The 24,471-nt window shown below is 48.3% G+C and overlaps 1 protein-coding gene across 1 annotated transcript in view; it reads right to left on the bottom strand.

Annotated features, from left to right (window-relative positions):
• Positions 1-4,062, bottom strand: part of PSAP (prosaposin) — a 33,836-nt gene extending 29,774 nt beyond the window's left edge. The window contains exon 1 of the mRNA XM_059169998.1: positions 3,905-4,062. Within this exon, the coding sequence (XP_059025981.1) occupies positions 3,905-3,944 (40 nt within the window). The 5' untranslated portion in view covers positions 3,945-4,062. The remainder of the gene's footprint in view (positions 1-3,904) is intronic.
• Between the last annotated feature and the right edge of the window lie 20,409 nt (positions 4,063-24,471).

Below are 24,471 nucleotides of genomic sequence, written 5' to 3'. Positions count from 1 at the left end.
ATGCTAGAAGATGGTCTCCAAAAGCTGTGGCACACACTTGCCCACGTGACATGGTCTTGGCTCAGAGAGCTTCCCATGCCTTATTAGGCACTTTCCCCAGCCAGCGGCACCCTGTCCTTCCTCCCTCTTCCCCATCTATTCAAGCCGCAGCCTGGCCATTCCAGTTTCACAAACCAAGAAAATGGAGGAACAACTTCTCCTTCCCCTGATCTAGAAAAATCCAGAACACTCAACTCAATATACTTCCACCGTAGAACCACTCACAGAGTCTTGGATTCAACTTGTCAAATGCAATTAAAGCACTTACCAAATCCTTGACTGGTTAATACAAATAAACCCTTCATGAATTACATTAATGCTTTCAGAATAAAACTCGTTACTGGGGCGCCTGGGTGCCTCAGTCATTAATCAGCTGCCTTTGGCTCAGGTCAAGATCCCAGGGTCCTGGGATCAAGCCCTGCATCAGGCTCCCTGCTTGGCGGGAAGCCTGCTTCTCCCTCTCCTACTCCCTGTGTGTTCCCCCTCTTGCTGTCACGCTGCCTCTCAAATAAATAAATAAAAACCTTTAAAAAAAAAAAAAGAAAGAAAGAAAACTGATTACAGAATGAAAATTGAGAAATGGTATTTATCCAAAACTTCTGTCAAGTGAGAACTGAAGTTTTGCTGCTTTTCAGTAGGCTGCACCATTAAATCCATACATTGAATCATCGTAAAAATAAGCTATCCAATGAATATATATGTATATATAACACATTCTAACATCCCGAGAGAGCCTACCTGCCTCAGGGTTGGGCACACACCGGCCACTCGGTTAGCCACCACACAAGTGACAGTAACAGGGCACCTAAGCTCCCATGAGCACATACCACATCCCAGGCACATCCCAGGCTTCACACATATCACCTCGTTAACACTGGCCCTGCCTTTTTCCACAAGAGAAGTCACCCAACAGTATGCCATTACCATAGGATTCCATTTGCAGAAAGTTCAAAGACAGTTATTTTTACATCTGCGGTGCTGGAAGTTAATAAAGTGGTTTCCTTTGGGGCAAGTGTAACAGGGTAGTGAATGGGTGGGGCACAGGGGCTTCTGGACGCTGTTAATGCTCTCTATTCCTTGGCCTGGGGGCAGCTTACGGCGGTGATCTTCACTCTGTGTTAATTCATCAAATTGTACATTTAAAATGTGCATATTGTTGGTATATAAATTACATACCACACATACTACATATCAACATACTAAGCCGAAAGTGTTTTGTACACTTAGCTTTGTTTGTAAAAGCTAAGTGTTGTAAGAGTTTGTAAATGCTAAGTGTTGACGGAAGACTAGGAAAAGAGCAAGCACTGTCAGAGGCATCCTGGGTTCTGATCCTGACCTCCCAGTAAATGTCTTATGATTTGGGAGAGTCATTTCTGGGGGCACATCAGCAGCATCTTCATTCCTCCTGAAGAGGTTAGATTAGATGCTCTCCAATTTTCTCAGTATACCATTACTTTCTTTAACAGGTGGGGGAAAGGTAGGCACCACAGGATGAATAAAAACAAAAACTCAAAACCTAGTGTCTCTATAATCATCAGGACATCATCAAAATTGCCAAGGGGGCACCTGGATGGCTCAATCAGTTAAGCAGCTGCCTTCAGCTCAGGTTGTGATTCCAGGGTCCTGGGATAGAGGCCCCTCATCGGGCTCCTTGCTCAGCAGAGAGCCTACTTCTCCCTCTGCCTGCCCCTCACTGCTTGTGCTTGCTCTTTCTCTCCACCCCCGTGTCAAATAAATAAATAAAATCTTTAGATAAAATAATAATTAAAACACACACACACGAAAGCCTCTCCAGGTTCAGGATAACATTCTGTGCTATAGTAGTATCAAGAAGCAATGGCAAGTTCAAAACACCTCTCTGAGAGCAGAGGATGGCTGCGGTCACTATGCACCTTCACTAACAAACTCAGTATCATTAGAAACTCATAACCTTGGGATAGACCCCAAGGCCGGGCAGCAAGTTTAGAACAAGGCGTACAATTTTAACATACTCTCATTTACTCAAGTGTTCAGGGAAGGAAGAGGGTCTCTTGGTTAACCAAATACTCTGGTTAACCATATTCCCAAGTATACCAGCAAAGGATTATACACTTCAAAAGAAACAAGTCCCCTTCCGGGTAATTTGAATGATTCAGAATTCCTAAGGGTCTTGTGAGGAGTGACTCACTGCCAGTAGGAACAACTGTTTGATACAGAACAAAAAACTGTTCTCAACCAGTCCAGAATAAATTCAGAGACTAGTATTGGTTTATTCTACAGACTATGAAACAGCTAGTATTAACCCCAGTGAGAAATACTTACTTCACTGACTATAAAATCGAAAATCCTTATAAACAGATCACCTTTCACAGCTTACAAGTAAAACAAGTTTAAGAGCGTGGTTTAGGGACACCTGGATGGCTCAGTTGGTTAAGCATCTGCCTTCGGCTCAGGGCATGATCCCAGGGTCCTGGGATCGAATTTCGCATCAGGAATCCCTGCTCAGCCAGGAGCCTGCATCTCCCTCTGCTTGGGCTCTCTCTCTGACAAATAAATAAAATCTTAAAAAAAAAAAAAAAAAAAAGTGTGGTTTACCGTCAAGACACATTCTTGGGAGGTGCTCTAACATCAGAAAAACATTCTTAAATCTATTTCATCTGTAAGTAGCCTTTATCTTTGGTTTTCCATTGATTCCACCATCCACTTTATTACTGTTTATCAAAATCTTAATAGCTGCATGGCAGAATGGAAGCTAGCCCCTAATTATAGTTAGCCAGAGAAACAGAACATGAGGTTGGCCCTAAAGATCGGGTTTATTTCCTCTCTGTAAGCTGTAACACCTGGGGGAGGAAAAAACAAAAAACAAAAAACCCAGCCTTGGAATCCTCTCCCTACAAAAATTAAAATCTGGCCCCACGACTATAAAACGATAGAAGTTTGGTAAGTACTCAACCTCACTCACTTTCCTTTACCATGATGATTTAAAAGAGCTTAAGATGTGAAAGAATGATTTTGGGGCACAGTAACTGAGAAAGATCAAGAGTAACATGGGGAATGCACAACGGATCCTTCTAATTCCAGGAGGGCAATGAGCCGGTTCCCGAGTGTTGCCTTCACAGCCTGCAATGATTTTAATAACCATCAGTACTATTTCAGGGCCACAAATCAGTGTAAGAATACTCCTGTGCACAGCTTCTCACGTGCTTACATTTTCCCCCAAGATAAAGGCCGCTGCTAAAACGGGCCAGCGGCTGCGCAAGACCTTTTAAAGGAGATGAAACGTGAACTGCATTGCCAAAGCACCCACACAAAAGGCCGTATCATCTTCAAGATATAAGATCAAGAGTGAATATATAGGTAAAGATAAACATCAACAGATGACATACTTATGCGCTTCTTGCAATTTCAACATTCTTAAAAACTAGGACAACTGAGGCCAAGGACTAAAATGTGTCCCGCTGGAAGGGGCTCTAGGCCATCTGGATCACGTGCGCCCAGCCCAAGCACAGAACAGGTGCAGGAGGGGTCACCATACAGGCCCACCCCCCGTAGCTGTGGGGAGGGGCCCCGGGCGGCACCAACTCGGTCCCTGAAGGAGATGCTACTCCAGTCCCACCCTCCTAGCCCACTCGCCCTGACCCCAGCCCTGAGCAGCCGGCCTGGGGCACTCTAGACAGCCAGGCACCCCGCCTCCTCCCACAGCCCCTCCGCCGCCCGGCAGGTATCGGTGCTGCGCATGCGCCTGCGCACTGAGAGCCCCCTCGTCAACCTCTACCGGGAGCGAGGCGGCGAGGCCCCGGACGGTCTGCTCCGGGTCGGGTGGGCCGCGTTCTACGCGGAACCCCTTCCCTAGACGCGGGCTGGTGGGGGGGGTCTTAGGGCTTACCCGCGCCCAAAAGGCTGGCCAGGAGAAGGAGACTGTACATGGTGACGCCCGACTCCGCAGTCTGCAATGCAGAGCGTCAGCTGATCATCTGCGGCTATAAACCTGCCCCGCCCCGAAGCCGTGCACCACGCATGCGCAAGCTCCGCCCCGGCCGGGCAGGCCTGAGCTCTCCCCGCAGCCTGACTCAGCGACGCGCAGTGCGCCTGCGCGACTGGAGGCGGAGCGCTGGGAGGAGGACGGGACGGGGGATGGGAGAGGACGGGAGGGGGAAAAGCTTGGGGTGGAAGGAGGAAGGTCGTCCAAAAAGAAGGCTAGTAATTGAAGAGGTCAACATTAGAGATTTTAATATGCATAAATATCTTTTTTTTGTATAAATATCTTTGAAGCCTCACATTTTTCCTATGAGCTACCCTTTTCTGTTACAGAAATTATATAGAAATGATATTCTGTTATTATTTCTGTTCCGTTTTTCAGGTGAGAAGCCAAGCTCAGAAAGGTTAACGACTTTAAGTTCTCAAGGACGTTAGTCAAACTCACCACCCCGCCCACATTGTCTCCTATATGAGGTTTATATATTCACCTAGCGAGGGCCGGCATGTAGCTTCACCCGGGGCCCTGCTTTTCCCTGTAAACATTTCATATCCACAATCACTTCTCCTCATGACCCACAGACAAGGTATCGGTATTAAATCCAGTCCCTCCCGAGGTCCTACCATGGGTTGTCCTGGGGTTGGACAAAGTGAAGGGTAAGATGGGAAAGAGTAAGAAGTGCCTCAGCCATTAGAGAAGTGAAGCCGGAATTTGAGAACCTGGCTGCGCACCAGCAAGAGACCTTGTTGCAGGCAGAAGTGGCCCCACACCGTGCAGCCCTCAACCTCCATCTCATTCCAGAATAAGAAAGGCCCAGGTGGCCCACACAAAACCACTTGCCCTCTGCCTGGGGCTGACCCAGTCTGGCTCTGAGCAGAGGTCTGACCTCACCCCTGCCCCTTCCCTAGGGGAGGTACCTCCTAGCCCAAGGGAAATCTCAGCCTATGAGGGCAGGTCCTTAAAGGTCAGTTAGTCCCATTCCTTCATTATACCAAAGGGGAAGTTGGGACCAAGAGAGGGAAAGACATTTATCCAAGGTCAGGTCTGACCAAAGAGGGGCAAACCCAGGGTCCCATCTGCCCCCAACCATGTGTACTCCTTTAGGAACTGGAACCAGCCACAGATAGGTCTCAGAGCCTTTGGTTCACCACCTCCACCACCACCCCCACACTGTGGTTCTTACTTCCCACTGAGGAGCTGACAGAGAAGTGTGCATCACGGTGGGTGACAGGGAAGTGGGTGACACGAGAGGGCTGAGTAAAGTTGGAGCAGGATCTGTTCTAAACTGCATGGCTGCCCCGGTTGCAGGCTTTCTAGATCCAGGCACAAGCACAGGGCCAATCACCCCAACAGCCAGATAAATGCAGGGAAGGTGGGGCTCTAGGTGTGTGCCATACAGAAATGACTCCGTGCCAAAAGGAAGCTTAGTGACCTTCTGATCATATGCTATCACTTTGGTGGAGTTACTGAGCTCTCAAAGCTGCTTAATGACAGAGTGAACAAACCACAACTCCTTTTTAATACCCCCTTTCTCATAACCAGAGGGATAAGTCAATGTTTTTGAGATGCACTTTTGCAACCTTCATTTTCATACCTGGAACACAAAAATATGATCCTGCATCTATCTCCCTCCAAGAACTTGGATGAATTGAAATGAAGAATATAAAGAATAGTAAGTGGATGATTGTCACTTTTACCAAGTCAGTAGATGCTTAAATCTCTTATAATACCTTCTTAGCCATCTGTGCATAGGCAGCAAAGAGCTGTGAGACTATCTGGACCCTTTGACCCTATAATACCATTCCTAGCTATATAACGCCCCCAGGGTATTAATAAAGAGCGGAGATATCTTATCCAAAGTGGTCGCAGAAGGAGCCTTTGTAACAGTGGATACTGGAAAGACCCCAAATGCCGACAATGATGGCTAACTAAGGAAACTGGCCTGGACAAAACACTGATACGCAAGGTACCTTTGAAACATGAGATAGAAGGAGCAAGTGCTGATATGCAACAGGCCTGGGAGGGAAGTGGGTTCCAGAAAAATACAGGCAGAGCAAGGCCCAAGCCCCACTGTCCACTTCAAGCCCTGCTGCTGTCTTCCCAGAGGGGAATGCGGGTGAGGGAACTTCAGGTTCCCCCAGTCCAGGTGTGGAGCACCTGGGCACCAGGGCAGCAGAGCCCTCCTGCCCTGTCTCCCTTCAAAGTACTGGGACTCTTGGTGAGAACAGGAACAGAGAATTGCAGGTGGGAAGAGGGCCTGCTGACTTGGATTAACTCATCCAAGTCAGGAGGCCCTCATTTCGCTCATTACAATGGCCACGTGTTACTTGATCCTTTTTAAAGAAAAAGATTCCAGGAAAATTTTAAAGAGAAAAGAAAATCTCCATCATTCCTCCCTCCTGTGAGCTCAACTTTTCAGGAAACTGAAAGCGTAATGTGAGCCATACTGGAAATCCCGGCACCAATCCTGATGGTTTTCCCAGTTCTGGGTCCCAGTTCCCCAAGAGGCCCCACTTTTAGTGCCTGAGATCTCTTGAGACCCCCATCCAGATCCACTTGGATTCCACTTTCAGCCCCAGAGGGCTTCCATCTGCTACTGTTTCTATACCTGAAAGCATCCATGACCAAGACAGAAGATTTAACAGAGGCATCTACCGTGAAGGCATCCACCACCTCGGTGTCTCAAACGACGAAGTTAGGCTCCTCTCCCGTCAGCATTTCCCTCATCGGGACCTCCAGCCTTCAGTCTCCTTGCCTGCTTTTGCTTTTCTGCCTACTCTGAACCTCTCAGGCAGCCGCTCAAATAACAGCCTTCCCCAAGGACCCATCTCCCCATCACACTTCAGTCACTCACCCACCAATTCCCAGCCTCTGATTTCTTCTCTTCTATCCCCACCTGAGATACCAGCTGGAAAATCAACCATCCCAGCTAGGCTCCCCAAGCCCTCTGTGCTGCTGGATACCTGTGCAGTCAAGTCCCATGCAGCCAAGTCTGTTATTGTCTCCTAGTATCCTTCACCTCTTTTTCCTGGATTTAGATAGTTAGTAGTCAACTCTCCCCCGCTCCACACACCCATTTCTGGCTAGGTACACGGCCACCCAGAATAAAGACTACATTTCCCAACCTCCCTTACAAACGTAGGCCCTGATTCTGGCCAATGTGATAAAAGCACAAATGCCCATTTTGGGAACTCTAAGTACTGCTCTTGAAGAGACACATCCAGTGTAAATATTTAACAACAGATACGCCAGGACACTGGCCAGAGTGCCGGGGGAATGCCATGGAAGGTTCCAACTGAGCCAGAGGATGAGTTGGGGGGATGGGGAGGTGGCATCAGGGAGTCATCAGCTATTAACAGCTGGTGGAGAAGTATTTCAATAATTTCACTACTGAAAAAGCTCTACTGATTTGTACCAGTTAAACGCCAGCCCTGGCTACAAACGCCCCTCTTCATGTTACCTGGATTGCAGACATGACGGGTCCATCATGGACAAAGAGGTAGAAGCCTTGTTAAGGATGACAAAGCAACAAGATAAGAGCCTCGATCCTTGGTGATTACATCTGCTCCATGTGTAAATGTGTAAATAAATGTGTAAATGTAAACACACCCATATCTTTTTTTTTTTAAGATTTTATTTATTCATTTGACAGAGAGAGATCACAAGCAGGCAGAGAGGCAGGCAGAGAGAGAGGAAGGGAGAGAGCCCAATGCGGGGCTCGATCCCAGGACCCTGAGATCATGACCAGAGCTGAAGGCAGAGGTTTAACGCACTGAGCCACCCAGGCGCCCCCTTGTTAAATATTTTTAATGTCACCCCTCTAGCACTCTGCTCCATCAAGTACGCTTTCCTTTTTTGTATCTTCAGTCTTCCGCCTCGCCGCTGACTCTTCCTCCTCGGATTACAAGTATACCCAACGCTCTCCCATCCAAAAGAGGTCTTTCCTGGCTGCTGATTTTCACTTCAGCTCTGTGCTTTTTCTCACCTCCCCTCTACTACTCTACCGGTCACCCACACTCACCATCTCTCCCTCCACACTAACTCTAACCCAGCCCAGCCCTTCACCAAGTGGCTTTCTGAAAGCAGATGTTAAATTCCTACTTGGAAAGTCCCCCATCTCATTCCTTTTGGCCTCTGACATTGTTGGTCTGTTTCTCCTTCCTGCAACTCCCCACTTGGTGTCAGTGACACCGCCCCACCCCTCAGAGATGCTAAACAGCCCACAGTCCCCATGCCCACTTAATTTTTTTTTAAGATTTTATTTATTTGTGAGAGAGGAGAGAGAGAGAGTGAACACAAGCAGGAAGAGTGGCAGAGGGAGAGGGAGAAGCAGACTCCCTGCTGAGCAGGGAGCTGGATGCAGGGCTGGATCCCAGGACCCTGGACCATGACCTGAGCCGGAGGCAGACACTTCACTGATGGAGCCACGCAGGTGCCCCCCACCATGATCACTTCTTCACCATGGAAGAATCACTACTAGAACGTGACCTCCAAAGCCTTCTCAACTCAGTACTTCAGCTGTCTTTCCCAGGTATTTGCCATCTTTCACAGGTGGGGTCCCCTGGGAAACACGTTCTGACACTGAGATGTGGGGCGGAAGTTTCAGGATGGCACTTCTGAGGCAGCGAGGGCAGCAAGCCGGGGCGGAGGGGAAATCGGAGGGGAGGTGGCATCAGAAAGTCATCAGCTCTCAACAAGATAAGAGCCTCACACGTGAATTTGCAACAGAGTCCTCAGCTTACACCATGTTGAATGGTCCTCAACTGAAGCAACATAATACTGCCCCCCACGGGAGGGGTGACCTTGAGCCAGGAGGTCTGTTTGGCTGAGGAAGATTCCTGAAGAGAAGCTATTGTGCACTGAATAATAACCACCCCCAAATTCATACATTGAAATACTGAAGCCTAACCCCATTTGGCTGTATTTGGAACTGGGGCCTCAAAGGAAGTAATTAAGTTTAATAAGGTCGTAAGGGTGGGGCCCTGATCCTATAGGATTATTGTCCTTATAAGAAGAGACATCAGAGAGCTTGCTCTCTGCACCCCCCCACCCCCACTCTCCCCTGCACATATTGAAGAAAGACCATGTGAGGAGATCATGAGAAGGCAAGAGGAGAGCTCCCCCAGAATTCATATTAGCAGAAACCTAGATCTTGGACTTCCATCTTCCAGAATGGTGAGCAAATTAATGTCTGCTGTTTAAGACTCCCAGGCTGTGGCGTTTTGTTACAGCAGCCTGAGCAGACTGAGGTAAGTGCGCAGCAGGCAGCCCTCCAGGCAGCAGAGAGCTGACTTCCTTGGTCCCAAAAGGGAGAGCAGGTTGTACACTGCACCACTATTCCATCCCTGCTGTCAGATGCCTCCCTCCTTCTCCGCTGACATTTCCTTTCAGAACGCTAGGCCTTGGCCCTACCCCATCTCAGCGGTCTCATACCCTCCACCTCCCTCCAGCCAGTGGATCCAGCCACTCTGCCCCACTCTTTCACGGAGGCCTAAATAAGCCAGGCAGTTTCACAACTCTGTGGCCCTTCCCTACCTCAAATAGTTTACCCTAGTGAACTTTCATTTAACCTTCATAACCCAGTTAAAATGATACTCGCAGAGGAAAGCCTTTCCTGTGGTTTAGGAGACAGTCAAGATACCCTTCCTGACGGCTCCCACTGTACTCTGCTTGCTTGTGGAATAGCTGTCTTCCGGGTATTCAAGCAATATCCTTATGGAGCTCCTGGCATTTACCAAGCACTGTCCTAGGGGCTGAGGACACTGGGAAAGGCCTCCCAGGGGGCCCAGTGTAACCTTACCCACCTCGGGGGAAGCTAGGATCACATGGGGAACCGGGAGGCCCTGCTACCCTCTGGGCTGGGGCCAAGCACAGTCCCAGGCAGCCAGTCTATTCTGGAGGCTAGCATGCCCCCAGGACACGGCCAGGTCCCAGAACTCTGCCCACAGGTGTCTTTGTGATGCGCTGTTCCTGGCTGAGCCAATCAGAGGCTCTCTTGGGGAGCTCAGACAAGGGCTGCTAAGAGCTGGTGCTGGTGAGTCACCAGTGGACAGCAGAGCCCATGGGGAGTGCTGAATCATGGGGAAGAAAAATCTGCAAATCTGTGAGGTCACAGCCTTTGGAGAATCTGCTGAGAGCCATGAACACTCAGCCAAAAAATGCTCAGACAACATTTCGCACTGTTTTCAGGAGGTTCTCAGGCCTCTGCCATCCATCTGTGAATACAGAATGAGAACTTTAGTAAACCCAAAGGGAGGAAGTGACTTAGCCAGTCACACGGCTAGGAAATCACAGAACTGGGACAAATAAGATCCTGTTCTCTGGAATTCCAGCCCTCTCGATTTACCAGCTTAATCTCTCCATCCCAAGCACCCACCAAAGCCGACCCTCCCTTTTATTTCAAGGACCAGCTGCATTCCATCTCCAGGGATGTTCCCTGCCCCCACTAGCCTTGGGCATCTTCTTCCTCCTTCAGCTTCTAAAGCACCCTTGGCCCTGCTCTGGGCCAGGCTACAAGGATGAGATTAGACTGAGTTGTTTCTGAACCTGAAAAGGAAAGCAAGAACTGAGCTATTATCAAATTGACTACAATTGCTTATTTTTAAAAAAGTAAAGCTTCCTGAGGTGCCCGGGTGGCACGGTTGGTTGAGCGACAGACTCTTGGTTTAGGCTCAGGTCATGATCTCAGGTCATGGGATCCAGTCCCGTGCTCAGTGCTGAGTGTGCTTAAGACTCTCTCTTGCCCCTCTGCCCTAACTGCACCACTGCTCTCTCTGTCTCTCTAAAATAAATAAATTAACCTAAAAAAAAAAAAAAAAAAACAGTAAAGCTTCCTAAGGAACTTGGAATTTAGCCCAAGGAGGGAGAGAAGAATCAAAAAGGCAAACTGGCATTAAATAATAATATCAGTAACAGCAACTGGCATTAATTGATCGCCTATTGTACGTCAGGCTCTCCACTGCTCATTCTACATATGGGATCTCAAATCTTTAAATTATGACTGAATTGTGCCCATTTTACAGATAGAGAAACTAAGTCCAGGAGGCTGACTTGCCTAGGATATCCCTGATCCCAGCAGAACCAGGATTCAAGCCCAGGAAAGTTTGGGGCTGACATCTATGTCACACTGCTTTCACTGAGAACACCTAGAATTACCCCAGTGCCTTGGCTGGACTCTCACGTTCATGTCCAGGGCAGCAGGGCTGTCAGGGCCTGATGCCACCCTTCCATGCTCAGGTGCCACACACCCCGGGCAGACTCTGTAACTTGCTGGACCAGCCTGATGGCAGAGGAGAATGTGCTGCTGGGCCAGGCAGGTGATCACATTCAGGTCACAGGGCTATTTCTCAAGGTGAAGACTGTTGGTCTGGTTTGTGCGTCAGATTCACGCATTTGTTCATGAGCCTCATCAACTTTGGGCCCTGAAAATATTAAACTTCCACTTGGCCGGCTGGACCAGGACCCTCGGACCACCATCACTTCAAGACTGGGACACTGTGCGGCCAGTTGGAAAAAGCTGTGAAGGAATCCTTGTGACTCTGGGAGGCTTAAGCTTGTTTCAAGGTCAAATTTGCCTCTTCAACCACAAATACAACGAATCCATGTTCATAGCCAGGAACTGAATATATGACAGCATAGATGTCCTTCTGTCTTCAGGGCTGGCAATCTGGGTAGAGATTCCGAAGGGTGAATGCCCGCCTTTTCTGGAAGGAGAGGATGGCTGGCAATTTCTGAGCAATCTCTTCTTACCTCCTCTCCACGAAGGATTACATCACTCTCTTATGTAGAGTGAGCTGTAATGACCTTAAATTTGAGACCCAAGGGACACCTGGGTGGCCCAGTTGGTTAAACGTCTGCCTTCAGCTTAGTTCATGATCTCGGGGTCCTGGGATCGAGCCCCGCATCGGGCTCCCTGCTCAGCAACGAGTGTGCTTCTCCCTCTCCCTCTGCCTGCTGCTCCTCCTTCTTGTCCTCTTTCTCTAACAAATAAATAAAATCTTTTTAAAAAAATATTTTTTAAATAAGTAAACTTAAGACCTGAATCCTTCACCAAGGGGATCTCCATGCAGTGCCTGACTCCTTTAGAGGCTCTCCAAGGTCGGTTCTGACGAGGTTAGTTCATATATATATAGAGAGAGAGAGAGAGAGAAAGAGTAACCCACAAAAGGGAGACCTAAGTCGCAAATGGAAACCTAAATCAGCCTGCACTTATGGGAAACACCTGTTAGGGAAACACACCACTCACGGGCCTCCAGCTCCACTTTAGCTAGCTTTCTTTATCGTAGGAGACAGGATCTGCCAGGTTTAGAGAGAAATCCCAAACTCTCAGCCAATCATACCCTGATTCCGCTCTATCCCTTTTAAAGCTAGAAAACAGGCTCTTGCCCCAAATCCCTCCACAAGGGTGCTGTGCTGCTTGGAAGCACCGCACTTGCCCAATCCGTGGAACCATTTTCTCTTGAATAAAGGACGTTGGGCTCATTATGAAATTGTTTCAGTTTTGTCATTGCAGGTTCTCAACAGGCCCCCACCCGGGCCTTTGAGGGGGCTCTAGCCCCTCCCTGGAGCTGGCAGCAGGACTTGAATTGGGCAGGCTTCCCCTTCAAAGCCTTGTCACACAAAACTAGAGCAACAGTAGAAACGTTAGTGGCGACGGGGCAGGTGGGGGATGGGGGATGAACTGGGGAGCACAGAGGATTTGGAGGGTGTGAAATTATATGATACTGTAATGGTGGATATGTGACATCCTGCCTTTGTTAAAAGGGCACCACAGAGAGTGAACCCTAATGTAAACTGTGGGCTTCCATTAATAATAGTGTATCCAGGGGCGCCTGGGTGGCTCAGTGTGTTAAGCCTCTGCCTTCGGCTCAGGTCATGATCTCAGGGTCCTGGGATCGAGTCCCGCATTGGGCTCTCTGCTCAGCAGGGAGCCTGCTTCCCTTCCTCTCTCTCTCTGCCTGCCTCTCTGCCTACTTGTGATCTCTCTGTCAAATAAAAAAATAAAAATCTTTAAAAAAAAATAGTGTATCCATATCTGTTCATTCATCCTAACGAAGGTACCACACTAATGCAAGACAATAGCAATGGGGAAAATGGAAGGCGAGGGAAGGGGCATATGGGAACTCTATTATCTGCTCAAGTTTCTATAAACCTCTAACTGTTCTAAAAAAATGGAGTCTACTAATTTGTTGTTTGTTTGTTTGTTTTTTAAGATTTTATTTATTTATTTGACAGAGAGAGAGAGATCACAAGTAGGCAGAGAGGCAGGCAGAGAGAGAGAGGAAGAAGCAGGCTCCCTGCAGAGCAGAGAGCCCAATGCAGGGCTTGATCCCAGGACCCTGAGATCATGACCTGAGCCGGAGGCAGTGGCTTAACCCACCGAGCCACCCAGGCACCCCTACCATTTTGTTTTTAAGACTTTTTAATGTAGGGCACCTCAGTGGCTCAGTCTTTTAAGTGTCTGCCTTTGGCTCAGGTTGTGATCCCAGGGTTCTGGGATTGAGCCCTGCTTCGGGCTCCCCGCTCATCGGGAAGCCTGCTTCTCCCTCTTCCTCTCCTCTGGCTTGTGTTCCCTCTCTCCCTGTCTCTCTGTCAAATAAATAAATAAAATCTTTAAAAAAAAATGATTTTTTAATGTGCTTTTTAAAAAGATTTTATTTATTTATTTGAGAGAGAGAGAGATCGAGTACAAGGAGAAGGAGCAGAGGGAGAGAGAGAAGCAGACTCCCCAAGGAGCAGGGAACTGGACGAAGGACTCCATCCCAGGACCCTGGACCATGACCTGAGTGAGCCAAAGGCTGACACTTAACCGACAGAGCCATCCAGGTGCCCTGAAGTCTACTAATTTAAAACGAAATAAAACAAGCAAAAAACTGTGCCATAGCGATCAGACCATACAAAGCCTCCTGGATTCCCGTGCTAGGGATGCCTGATATGCCCCTGAAGAAAATTAAAGGGTCATGGTCCTGCAGACACACTGGGACCTCCAGTGGTTCCAGGGGCACTAAAGCAACGTCAAAATCAGTAATGATATAAAGTGGATAATCGAAGTACATAGAAGTTTTTAATAGGCTCTGTTTTTGTGGGGAAGAAAAGACCATTTGTCCATTTTTTTCCATATTTGCATAGAAAAATCTCTGGAGGATTTCAGGGCAGGTGGAATGGAAATTTTTTACTAAACCTCATTTAGAATTCATTGAGAAACCACATAAAGGCATTTCTTATTTTTAAAAAAAAGAATACGTTCCTTTTTTTTTTTTTTTAAAGTAGGTTTCACACCTAACATGGTGTTTGAACTCAAACCCACACTCTACTGACTAAGCCAGCCAGGCTCTCAGGTCCATCTTAAAAAAATAAAGATGACTCGAGTGTCCAGGTGGCTCAGTCTGTTGAGTGTCCCACTAGGGATTTTGGCTCAGGTCACGATCCCATGGGTTGTGGGTTGGAACCCACTTTGGGGGGCTCCCTGCTCAGTGGGGAGTCTGCTGGAGATTCTCATCCTATGCCCCTTCACCCCCAAACTACACAAGTAAATATTTTTAAAACAGAAAAAAGATTAAAACTATTATAAAAAGTGGTCAGCATCAGGAGGTTTCTTAAAAAGTTGAAAATTGAGCTGCCCTATGACCCAGCAATCACACTACTGGGTATTTACCCTAAAGACACAAATGTAGTGATCTGAAGGGGCACGTGCAGCCAAAAGTTTAAAGCAGCAATGTCCACAATAGCCAAACTATGGAAAGAACCTAGATATCCATCAACAGATGAATGGGTAAAGAAGATATGGTTAAGGGACATCTGGGTGGCTTCTGCCTTCAGCTCAGGTCATGATCCCAGGGTTCTGGGATCAAGCCCTGCATTGGCTCTCTGCTCAGTGGGGAGCCTGCTCCCCCCACCCCTCTCTGCCTGCCTTGCTGCCTACTTGTGATGTCTGACTGTCAAATAAATAAATAAAATTAAAAAAAAAAGATGTGGTTATATATCTATAATAGAACACTATGCAGCCATCAAAAGAAACGAAATCTTGTCATTTGCAACGACGTGGATGGAACTAGAGGGTATTATGCTGAGTGAAATAAGTCAATCAGAGAAAGACAATTATCATATGATCTCTCTAATATGAGGAATTTGAGAGGCAGGGTGGGAGGTCATGGGGGTAAGGAGGGAAAAAATGAAACAAAATGGGACCGGGGAGGGAGACAAACATAAGAGACACTTTTTTTTTTTTAAGATTTTATTTATTTATTTGAGAGAGAGAGTGAGAAAGAGCATGAGAGGGGAGAAGGTCGGAGGGAGAAGCAGACTCCCTGTGGAGCTGGGAGCCCGATGTGGGAATCGATTCCAAGACTCTAGGATCATGACCTGAGCCGAAGGCAGTTGCTTAACCAACTGAGCCACCCAGGAGCCCCCATAAGAGACTCTTTTTTTTTTTTAATTTTTTTATTTTTTATAAACATATATTTTTATCCCCAGGGGTACAGGTCTGTGAATCGCCAGGTTTACACACTTCACAGCACTCACCAAAGCACATACCCTCCCCAATGTCCATAACCCCACCCCCTTTCTCCCAACCCCCCTCCCCCCAGCAACCCTCAGTTTGTTTTGTGAGATTAAGAGTCACTTATGGTTTGTCTCCCTCCCAATCCCATCTTGCTTCATTGATTCTTCTCCTACCCACTTAAGCCCCCATGTTGCATCACCACTTCCTCATATCAGGGAGATCATATGATAGTTGTCTTTCTCTGCTTGACTTATTTCGCTAAGCATGATACACTCTAGTTCCATCCATGTTGTCGCAAATGGCAAGATTTCATTTCTTTTGATGGCTGCATAGTATTCCATTGTGTATATATACCACATCTTCTTTATCCATTCATCTGTTGATGGACATCTAGGTTCTTTCCATAGTTTGGCTATTGTGGACATTGCTGCTATAAACATTCGGGTGCACGTGCCCCCTTTGGATCACTACGTTTGTATCTTTAGGGTAAATACCCAGTAGTGCAATTGCTGGGTCATAGGGCAGTTCTATTTTCAACATTTTGAGGAACCTCCATGCTGTTTTCCAGAGTGGTTGCACCAGCTTGCATTCCCACCAACAGTGTAGGAGGGCTCCCCTTTCTCTGCATCCTCACCAGCATCTGTCATTTCCTGACTTGTTGATTTTAGCCATTCTGACTGGTGTGAGGTGATATCTCATTGTGGTTTTTTTTTTTTTTTTAAGATTTTATTTATTTATTTGTCAGAGAGAGAGCGAGCAAGAGCGAGCACAGGCAGACAGAGTGGAAGGCAGAGTCAGAGGGAGAAGCAGGCTCCCTGCGGAGCAAGGAGCCCGATGTGGGACTCGATCCCAGGACGCTGGGATCATGACCTGAGCCGAAGGCAGCTGCTTAACCAACTGAGCCACCCAGGCGTCCCTCTCATTGTGGTTTTGATTTGTATTTCCCTGATGCCGAGTGATATGGAGCACTTTTTCATGTGTCTGTTGGCCATCTGGATGTCTTCTTTGCAGAAATGTCTGTTCATGTCCTCTGCCCATTTCTTGATTGGATTATTTGTTCTTTGGGTGTTGAGTTTGCTAAGTTCTTTATAGATTTTGGACACTAGTCCTTTATCTGATATGTCGTTTGCAAATATCTTCTCCCATTCTGTCAGTTGTCTTTTGATTTTGTTAACTGTTTCTTTTGCTGTGCAAAAGCTTTTGATCTTGATGAAATCCCAATAGTTCATTTTTGCCCTTGCTTCCCTTGCCTTTGGCGATGTTCCCATAAGAGACTCTTAATCTCAGGAAACAAACTGAGGGTTGCTGGGGGTTGGGGGACGTAGGGATAGGGTGTCTGGGTTATGGACATTGGGGAGGGTATGCGCTACGGTGAGTGCTGTGAATGGTGTAAGCCTGATGATTCACAGACCTATACCCCAGGGGCAAATAATATATTACATGTTAATTTTTAAAAAGTGGTCAACATCATTAGTGATCAGAAAAAAGTCTCTACATCATGAGTCATCAGGGAAATGGAAATCAAACCCACAAGGAGATGCGCCGACACACTCATGAGGATGGCTGTATTATCAAACGGCAGACGATCACTGGTGTTGGGGAGGGTGTGGGGAAACTGGAACCCTCTCATGCTGCTGGTGGGAATGCGAAGTGGGGCAGCTGCTGTGGAAGATGGGCTGGCGATTCCTTCAAAGCTTAAACAGAGTTACTGTATGATCCAGAATCTATGGGTGTTCCTAGCAGCGTTATTCGTAGTCACCCCAAAGTGGAAACAAGCCCAGGGCTACCACCTGTCAGATGGATGGACAACCTGTGGTACGTCCTTACAGTACGCTCTGACTCAGCATTGAAAAGGAAGGAGCCTCAGACACCAGCTATGGCACGGATGGACCTGGAAAACATCATGCCAGGTGAAAGAAGCCAGCCCCAAAAGGCCAATCCAAAAACCATACGCATTACATGGCTCCATTTATAGGAAATGTCCAGATGAAGCAAACGCACAGAGGTCAGTGATGGCCAGAGGCTGAAGAGGATGGGAGAACTGGGGATGGCAGGGAAGGAACGCAGGCTCTCTTTGGCGAGTGACAATGTTCTGAAATTGATCTAGAGTTGGTGGTGGTGATGGTTGTGCAGTTCTGTGCCTAAAGCACCGGCCGGTGAATTACCTGTTATATACCGGAACTATGTAAAACATATGGGTACGTGAATTATATCTTAAAAAGCTGCTTTTTAAAAATATTTTCTAGGGGTGCCTGAGTGGCTCAGTGGGTTAAAGCCTCTGCCTTCAGCTCAGGTCATGATCTCAGGGTCCTGGGATCGAGCCCCACATCGGGCTCTCTGCTCGGCAGGGAGCCTGCTTCCTCCTCTCTCTCTCTGCCTGCCTCTCTGTCTACTTGTGATCTCTGTCTGTCAAATAAATAAATAAATAAAATCTTTAAAAATAAAAAAAATTTAAAAATAAAAATATTTTCTAATATTTTGAGAAAATACTTCTCTTTAAAAGGAAAAAAAGGGGGGTGTGCCTGGGTGACTCAGTGAGTTAAAGCCTCTGCCTTTAGCTAAGGTCATGATCCCAGGGTCCTGGGATTGAGCCCCCCATCGGGCTCTCTGCTCTGCGGGGAGCCTGCTCCCCCGCCCCTCTGCCTGCCTCTCTGCCTGCTTCTCTGCCTGCTTGTGATCTCTGTCAAATAAATAAATAAAATCTTTAAAAAAAAATTAAAAAAGGAAAAAAAATGCTTGAACAATCTTGATCCTAAAATGTCTAGGAAAAGAGGCACCGAGGTCCAAGTCCCAGCTCCATCCCTTGCTCTACCCAACCAGGAGAGCCTGGACAAGTTGTCAAGCCTCAGTGTCCTCATACAGAAAATGGGGAGAATGGATGCAGCTGTGTGCCAGGGCTGCTGGGAGAGTGGGATGAGATGGGGGATATGAAGGACCCCACACAGGCCTGGCCCATGTCAGCACTGTGCTAACAGAGCTAGGAGCTGGGGGATGTTACATGTGGGGGATGGTGTGGGGTTTTGCTTCCTTATTATTTATTAAGAGCGAGAGGAGGAGGCTTCCTCTAGTGGACAAAGAAACTGGGGAAACTGCCCCCCACCCCTCCTTCCCCCACAGATCAGCCAATATCTGCCCCCACAGTTTTGAATGCTCCCAGTACGTAAAGCTACAATCCCCCAGGATGTAACCAGTCCATAGCCACATCACCATGGTCACCCCCCCACTCCTCCCCCACCCCTGCGCTGTTGGCCAGGCTAGGGGCCTGCAGTGGCCAGAGTGGCTAGGGATGTCCATGCCGAGGGAAGGAGAGCTCCCCAGCCCACTGCTACCAACCTTTCTCAGCCAGCTGCTGATAAGCTGGCTCTCTTACTTCCTCTGCTCTGTCCCCAGGCTGCAGGTGCTCCCGAAGCTCCCCCCACCCCCGGCCCCAGCCAGTGCAGCAGGTGGTAGGAGAGTGCCTGACTATAGCCGAACTGAAGATGGTGGGACCTAACCCCCTGCTTCCCCAAAAGGCTTTTCTTGGTCTAAGGACCCTGATAGGGCTCAGGAGATCTGGATCCTTTTTCCTGCTCATGGCAACAGAGCTACAGAATCTTGGGCAAGGCACTGGACCTCCCTGCTGTGTTGTTGCCATCACCGATGGGATGTGGGATGGTGAGAGCCTGGGGTATAGGCTGTCCAAGCCCCATCCAGGTCCTGACCTTTGCAGTGATGCAGTGGTTCCGAAGACCAGTGCTCCCCCAATAGTAGGGGACTGCTGGACATTTGCATGGACCCTCTCTGACCCTGGAAGGAGTGAGAGGAGGGCCTGTGACCTGACTGCATGTGGGGCTCGGAGCCCTCTGCATGCTCCATCTCACGGAAACCTCTGTGGCCTGCAAGCCCGTGGGGCTGGGAGGTCAGGATCCTCTAGGCCCTGAGGTTGGACGGCCTGGGCTCAATCCCACATCTACCATGAAGCAACAGATGACTTGGGCAAGATATTTAAGCTCACTGTGTTCCACTTCCTCATTTGTAAAATGGAGCTAATAATAGGGCCTTCCTTACAAAGGTGTGAGGATCAAATGAGTAAAAACATGTAATGTGATTAGGATGGTGACCGTTGCCTGCCAAATGAGCATTAAGGTTGACTGCTGTTATTATTTCCATTTTATTTTTTTAAGATTTATTTATCTGAGGGAGAGAGAGAGCATGCTCAGCAGGGATGGAGGGAGGGGGGAGTGGGAGAGAGAATATCAAGGGGACTCCCCGCTGAATGCAGGGCCTGACCTGGGGCTCCACCGTAACCCCCTTGAGATCATGACCTGAGCCAAAATCAGGAGTCAGGTGCCTAACTGACGGAGCCACCCAGGCGCCCCTATTCTGTTTGAGAAGGAACCTGGGGGCACCGAAAATATAGGTGACTTGCACAAGGACACAGCCAGGAAGTGGCAGGGCTGGGCTGTTCACCCAGATCTGTCTGACTTTGAAGCCCACGTCCTGTCCACCACCCAGCACGGGGCTCCCTAGAAGGTGGGTGTTGACGCTTCGGGAATTGTACTAAAAAATAATAATAGCAGGCTTTCTTTCCTCGTTCCTAAAGCAGTCTACGCTCACTGATCACTGAGAAAATGTGGAAAAGCCCGAGGAAGGTGGTAAAAAATCCTTTTCCTCTCTGGCTTTATAAAAACCTCATCTGAGAACTATAGAAAGGGAAGGAACCTTTGCTCAGTTTAAGCAAGGCCTCACTTAGGGGGCCCAGAAGGGTCCATGCCTATCCTCCTGGGGCAAACGCAGCCCCTCCTGGAACCTCTTCATGCCCACCATGGGCCTCCAGGGCCCCACAGGGAGACAGCCTTGGGGAACTTCATGGTAAGCCCCCGCCTGCAGCTGCCTGGGTCACATGCTCGCATAGGAAGTCTGGCCACAGGACTCAGCCCTCCATTAAACTGCTTCTGGGCTGCTGAGGAGGCATGGGGTCATATGCTAAGCCACAGATCTTGGCCTAGTGTCACCACTTCCAGAAAAGGAGAGACAATCAAAACTACCTTTCCCTTGGGTTCCTGGCCTCTGGCCATCAGCATAAGGCTCGGTAGAGCCCCAGGCCAGGGGAGCCTTGTGTGTGTGGCAAGCATAGTACAGGCTGAGGAGACCCTGCCCTGAAGCAGGGATAGAATTTACAATTACCCAGAGAGCCCCCTAGGGCAGTGGTCTTCTTGTACAGAAGGGGAAACTGAGGTCCAGAGGCACAAGGGATTCTCCAAGGCCACCCAGTAAGGAGCTATAAAGCTAGAGCAGAACCCGTTTCCTAACTCCCTGGACAATTCTTTTTCCAGGGCTTTGGACTTTGCCCTAGATCCTAATCTTCCAAAAAATAAAAATAAAAATAATTGGGAGGGAGGGTTTCATTTAATCTCTAGCGCCTAAGGAACCTTGCCCAAGGAAAGAGGAGTGATTATCAAGTTTGGATCTGGAAGTTTATAGATACTAGGCCTTACAGCAAGGTGGGAAGCTGCCATGTGCCTCGGCCGGTCACAGCTGGTATTTCTGGAAAAGGCTTTGCATGGGCGGGTCAGGGCCTACAGGTCTGTTGGGGGATGGGTGCCCCATGAGTCAGCCGATCTGGCATTGTTCCCTTAATTTCCCTTCCTCATTCAGGATGACTCTGGAGTCTAGCCTTCTGTGGGCCTTTGAATGTCAGCTGCAGGTGCATCCTACCACCTACAGTGGGTGTATCTGATGTCTCATCCTGACCAGGACACATTTTGTTCTTTTTTTAAAGAGACAGAAGCTTGTTGAATACACCGCAAGGGAGCGGTGGGCAGGACGACAGAAAGGAGGCTATCAGCCTGACCAGGGCACTTGTGAAAGTGGTCAGGAATATCTCTGGTCACCCCACCCAGATAAGGTCCTGAGCTTTATCATGGGTTAGAGGGTCAGCCAACATGGGGGTTAGGGACCTCTCCTGGGAGCGCTCCATCCCAGCAGGGAGTAGCACACAGTCACATGACCTAGGAAAGTAGAGCAGAAGCCGTCCAATGGGGAACAGTCACTTGGAGAGGTCCAGAGCCTTGCCCAAAGTCACACCCCAGAAGGTAAGGGATTCAGACCTAGAATCCCAATTCTCAGCCCTATGTACACTATGCCACTCAGATCCCTGAACTTTCCCCGCTGCTGTGACACACACACACACACACACACACACACACACACACACACACCCCTATCTGGAAGCTTGCCAAAACTCTTGCTAGCTCTGTGTTTTGAAAACTGTTTCACCCTCTGGACTGGTACGTGTCTTTGTATCCCCGTGGGCAGCCAGGCTCTGCACATAATAGGGCTTTGGATAACCTTGTGGGTCTACACTCTCCCCAGTAGAACCTCAGCAGCATGCTTTCGGAGGTCAGCCTGGCCCAGAACAGGGCCTCAAGGGGGGAAACTGAGGCCAAAGGTGCTTCTCTGGGGGACGAACAGGTTGAGCAGGGCTGAGCCAGGGCTCCTGGGGCCTGCTGACTGCCCTTTCCTTTCTGCCTCTCCCCTGCCTAATGAACTGGACCATTCAGATCATAATTGCACAATGTTACTGATTAAGGAAATGCCCTTGAGTGGTAAGCTTGAGCTGTGCGAAGCTGAAAGAGGACCAGGAGCGACAGCCAAGCTGGGGTCCTGAGTCACTGGTCCTGAGCACCTTGGGTGTTTGAGACTCCAAGTCCTGAAGGGACAAAGTAGGTAGCCCAAGGCTGAGTTCTACAGTGACAGGAACCCAGCACCCCAACCCTTCCAAAGCCCATCCCCTCCGCAGATCCAGTTTTACAGCTCCCTGACAGGGATGCAAGCCTGGGCTAACTTGATAAATAATGTCCAGAGAGGTTAAGTGACTTGTCAAGTTTCAAGGTCACACAGCTGCTTAGTGGTGGAATTGGGCCTTCAGTCCCTAGACCTCTGCTCCTTGTACTAGGCCTGGGACCAGTCACCCTTTCCAAAGAAGTGTACCAGGCTCTATTACCTGGAGGGAGCCTAATATTTCCGGAACTCAGCCACCTCCACAGGCACCACCCTCGTCCAGGCCACCTCGCACTCACTCACAGGATGCTTTCAGCGTCCTTGGGGCCTCCCCAGCTCCCTCCCTGCCCCATGATCCCCATCATCCACGCCAAGAATGTGGGTACATCTGTGTAGATGTCACAAAAGAGACTTTTGTCTGTGCCCATGACCCCAGTATATGCAAGCACGTCCACTTGGCTGAGATCCATGAGCCTTGCTTTCCCAAGTCCCTGTCCCTGGGTGTCCTTCTCCCACTGCTCACCCCGCACCGACCGAGTCCCCTGTGGAGCACTGCCCCTGTGGAGTCCGCTGCGCAGTTCAGAAGAAAAGAGGCAGTCGTGGGCACACATGCTTATTTGAATTTAAGAGGTGAAGTCAGCATTTGAGCATGAAACATTCCAATGACCATTAGTCCGGACCAAATCATCACCTGTTTAAAAGGAAGATACTGTTAAAAAAAAAAAAAAAAAAAAAAAAGGAAGATAATGTTGATCTGTAAGTTATATTTAGGAGTGGAAAGTTTTTAGTAAGGATAAATCATATGAGGCAATTCAAATGCTGCCCTGAATATCACACGGCCGTCTTAAATGTTTACGAGTTAGTTATAACAGCAATTTTTAAATTTCCAAAGATTATTTATTTATATTTATTTATTTAATTTTGAATTATGTATGTATGTATGCATGCATTTATTTTTGTAAAGATTTTTATTTACTTGAGAGAGAGAGAGAGAGCACAAGCAAGGGGAGCAGCAGGCAGAGGGAGAAGCAGACTCCCCACTGAGCAGGGAGCCCGGTGTGGGGCTTGATCCCAGGATCCTGGGACCCTGACCTGAGCTGAAGGCAGATAGCTTAACTGACTGAGCCACCCAGGAGTCCCTGAAAAAATATTTTAGGAACATCTACAATTTATAGGAAGTGACAAAATGCATCATTTGCAAGTTTAAATTTAATTTATAAAAATTTTTGAAGTGTTCTGGTTTTGTTTGTTTGTATGTGTGTGTATGTGTTTTTAAGCTCTATGCCCAACATAGGGCTTGAACTCACAACCCTGAGATTAAGGGTTGTGGGTTCTTCTGACTGAGCCAGCCACGCACATCCTTCCAGTGTGTATTAAAGAGTGCCTGTTGAGAACAAGGGTGATCACTGCCTTGTTAAAGTGATCTTTTAAAACATCTATTAGATCATAGTGTCTAGCTGCTCAAAATTCTCCAGTGGTTTTTTTTTTTTTAAGATTTTATTTATTCATTTGTGGCAGACAGAGATCACAAGTAGGCAGAGAGGCAGGCAGAGAGAGAGAGAGAGGCAGAAGCAGGCTCCCCGCTGAGGAGAGAGCCTGATGCAGGGCTCGATTCCAGGATACTGAGATCATGACCTGAGCTGAAGGCAGAGGCTTAACCCACTAAGCCACCCAGGTGCCCCCTCCAGTGTTTTTTTGTTGTTGCTGTTCTTCCTCCAACACACCCAGCTCATCCCCCGCTCTGGATGGGGCCTAGAACATTCCTCCGCCAGCTGCTCATTGTGGAGTTGCTTCCCGACAAACCCAACCAAAATGGCTTCCACGCTCACCCAGTCACCTGTTGTGTCTTTCCTCTTGGCCTAATTTGCAGCTGTAGCCTATGTTCACTTTCTGCCAGCGTATCCGAATGTCAGTGTGAGGGGGGCAGAGACAATTTTGCCATATCTCCAGCCACCAAGTCAGGGCCTGGCACAATGTTGGTGCTCTAGAAACATTCTCCAGAACAGAGGAGAAGCAGTGACGATGGTTCAGATCCAGTTGGAGCCACAGATAAGCATTATTTGAAGAATGAGAGAGTGAATAAACAAAGGAGCAAAAGAATGTGGGTCCATGGCCTAGAACGTCTACATCCTCTCCCCAGGCTGGCAAACCCCTTACCCACCCCTGGTGACCCAGCTACGGCATTACCCAGTGTTTTGAGACCTTTCTCGCTTCC

The sequence above is a fragment of the Mustela lutreola genome, chromosome 4, assembly GCF_030435805.1.
Source record: "Mustela lutreola isolate mMusLut2 chromosome 4, mMusLut2.pri, whole genome shotgun sequence".
NCBI classification, from domain to species: domain Eukaryota; kingdom Metazoa; phylum Chordata; class Mammalia; order Carnivora; family Mustelidae; genus Mustela; species Mustela lutreola.
The sequence above is the reverse complement of the archived record's forward strand: the minus strand, read 5'-3'. Positions and strand labels throughout refer to the sequence as shown.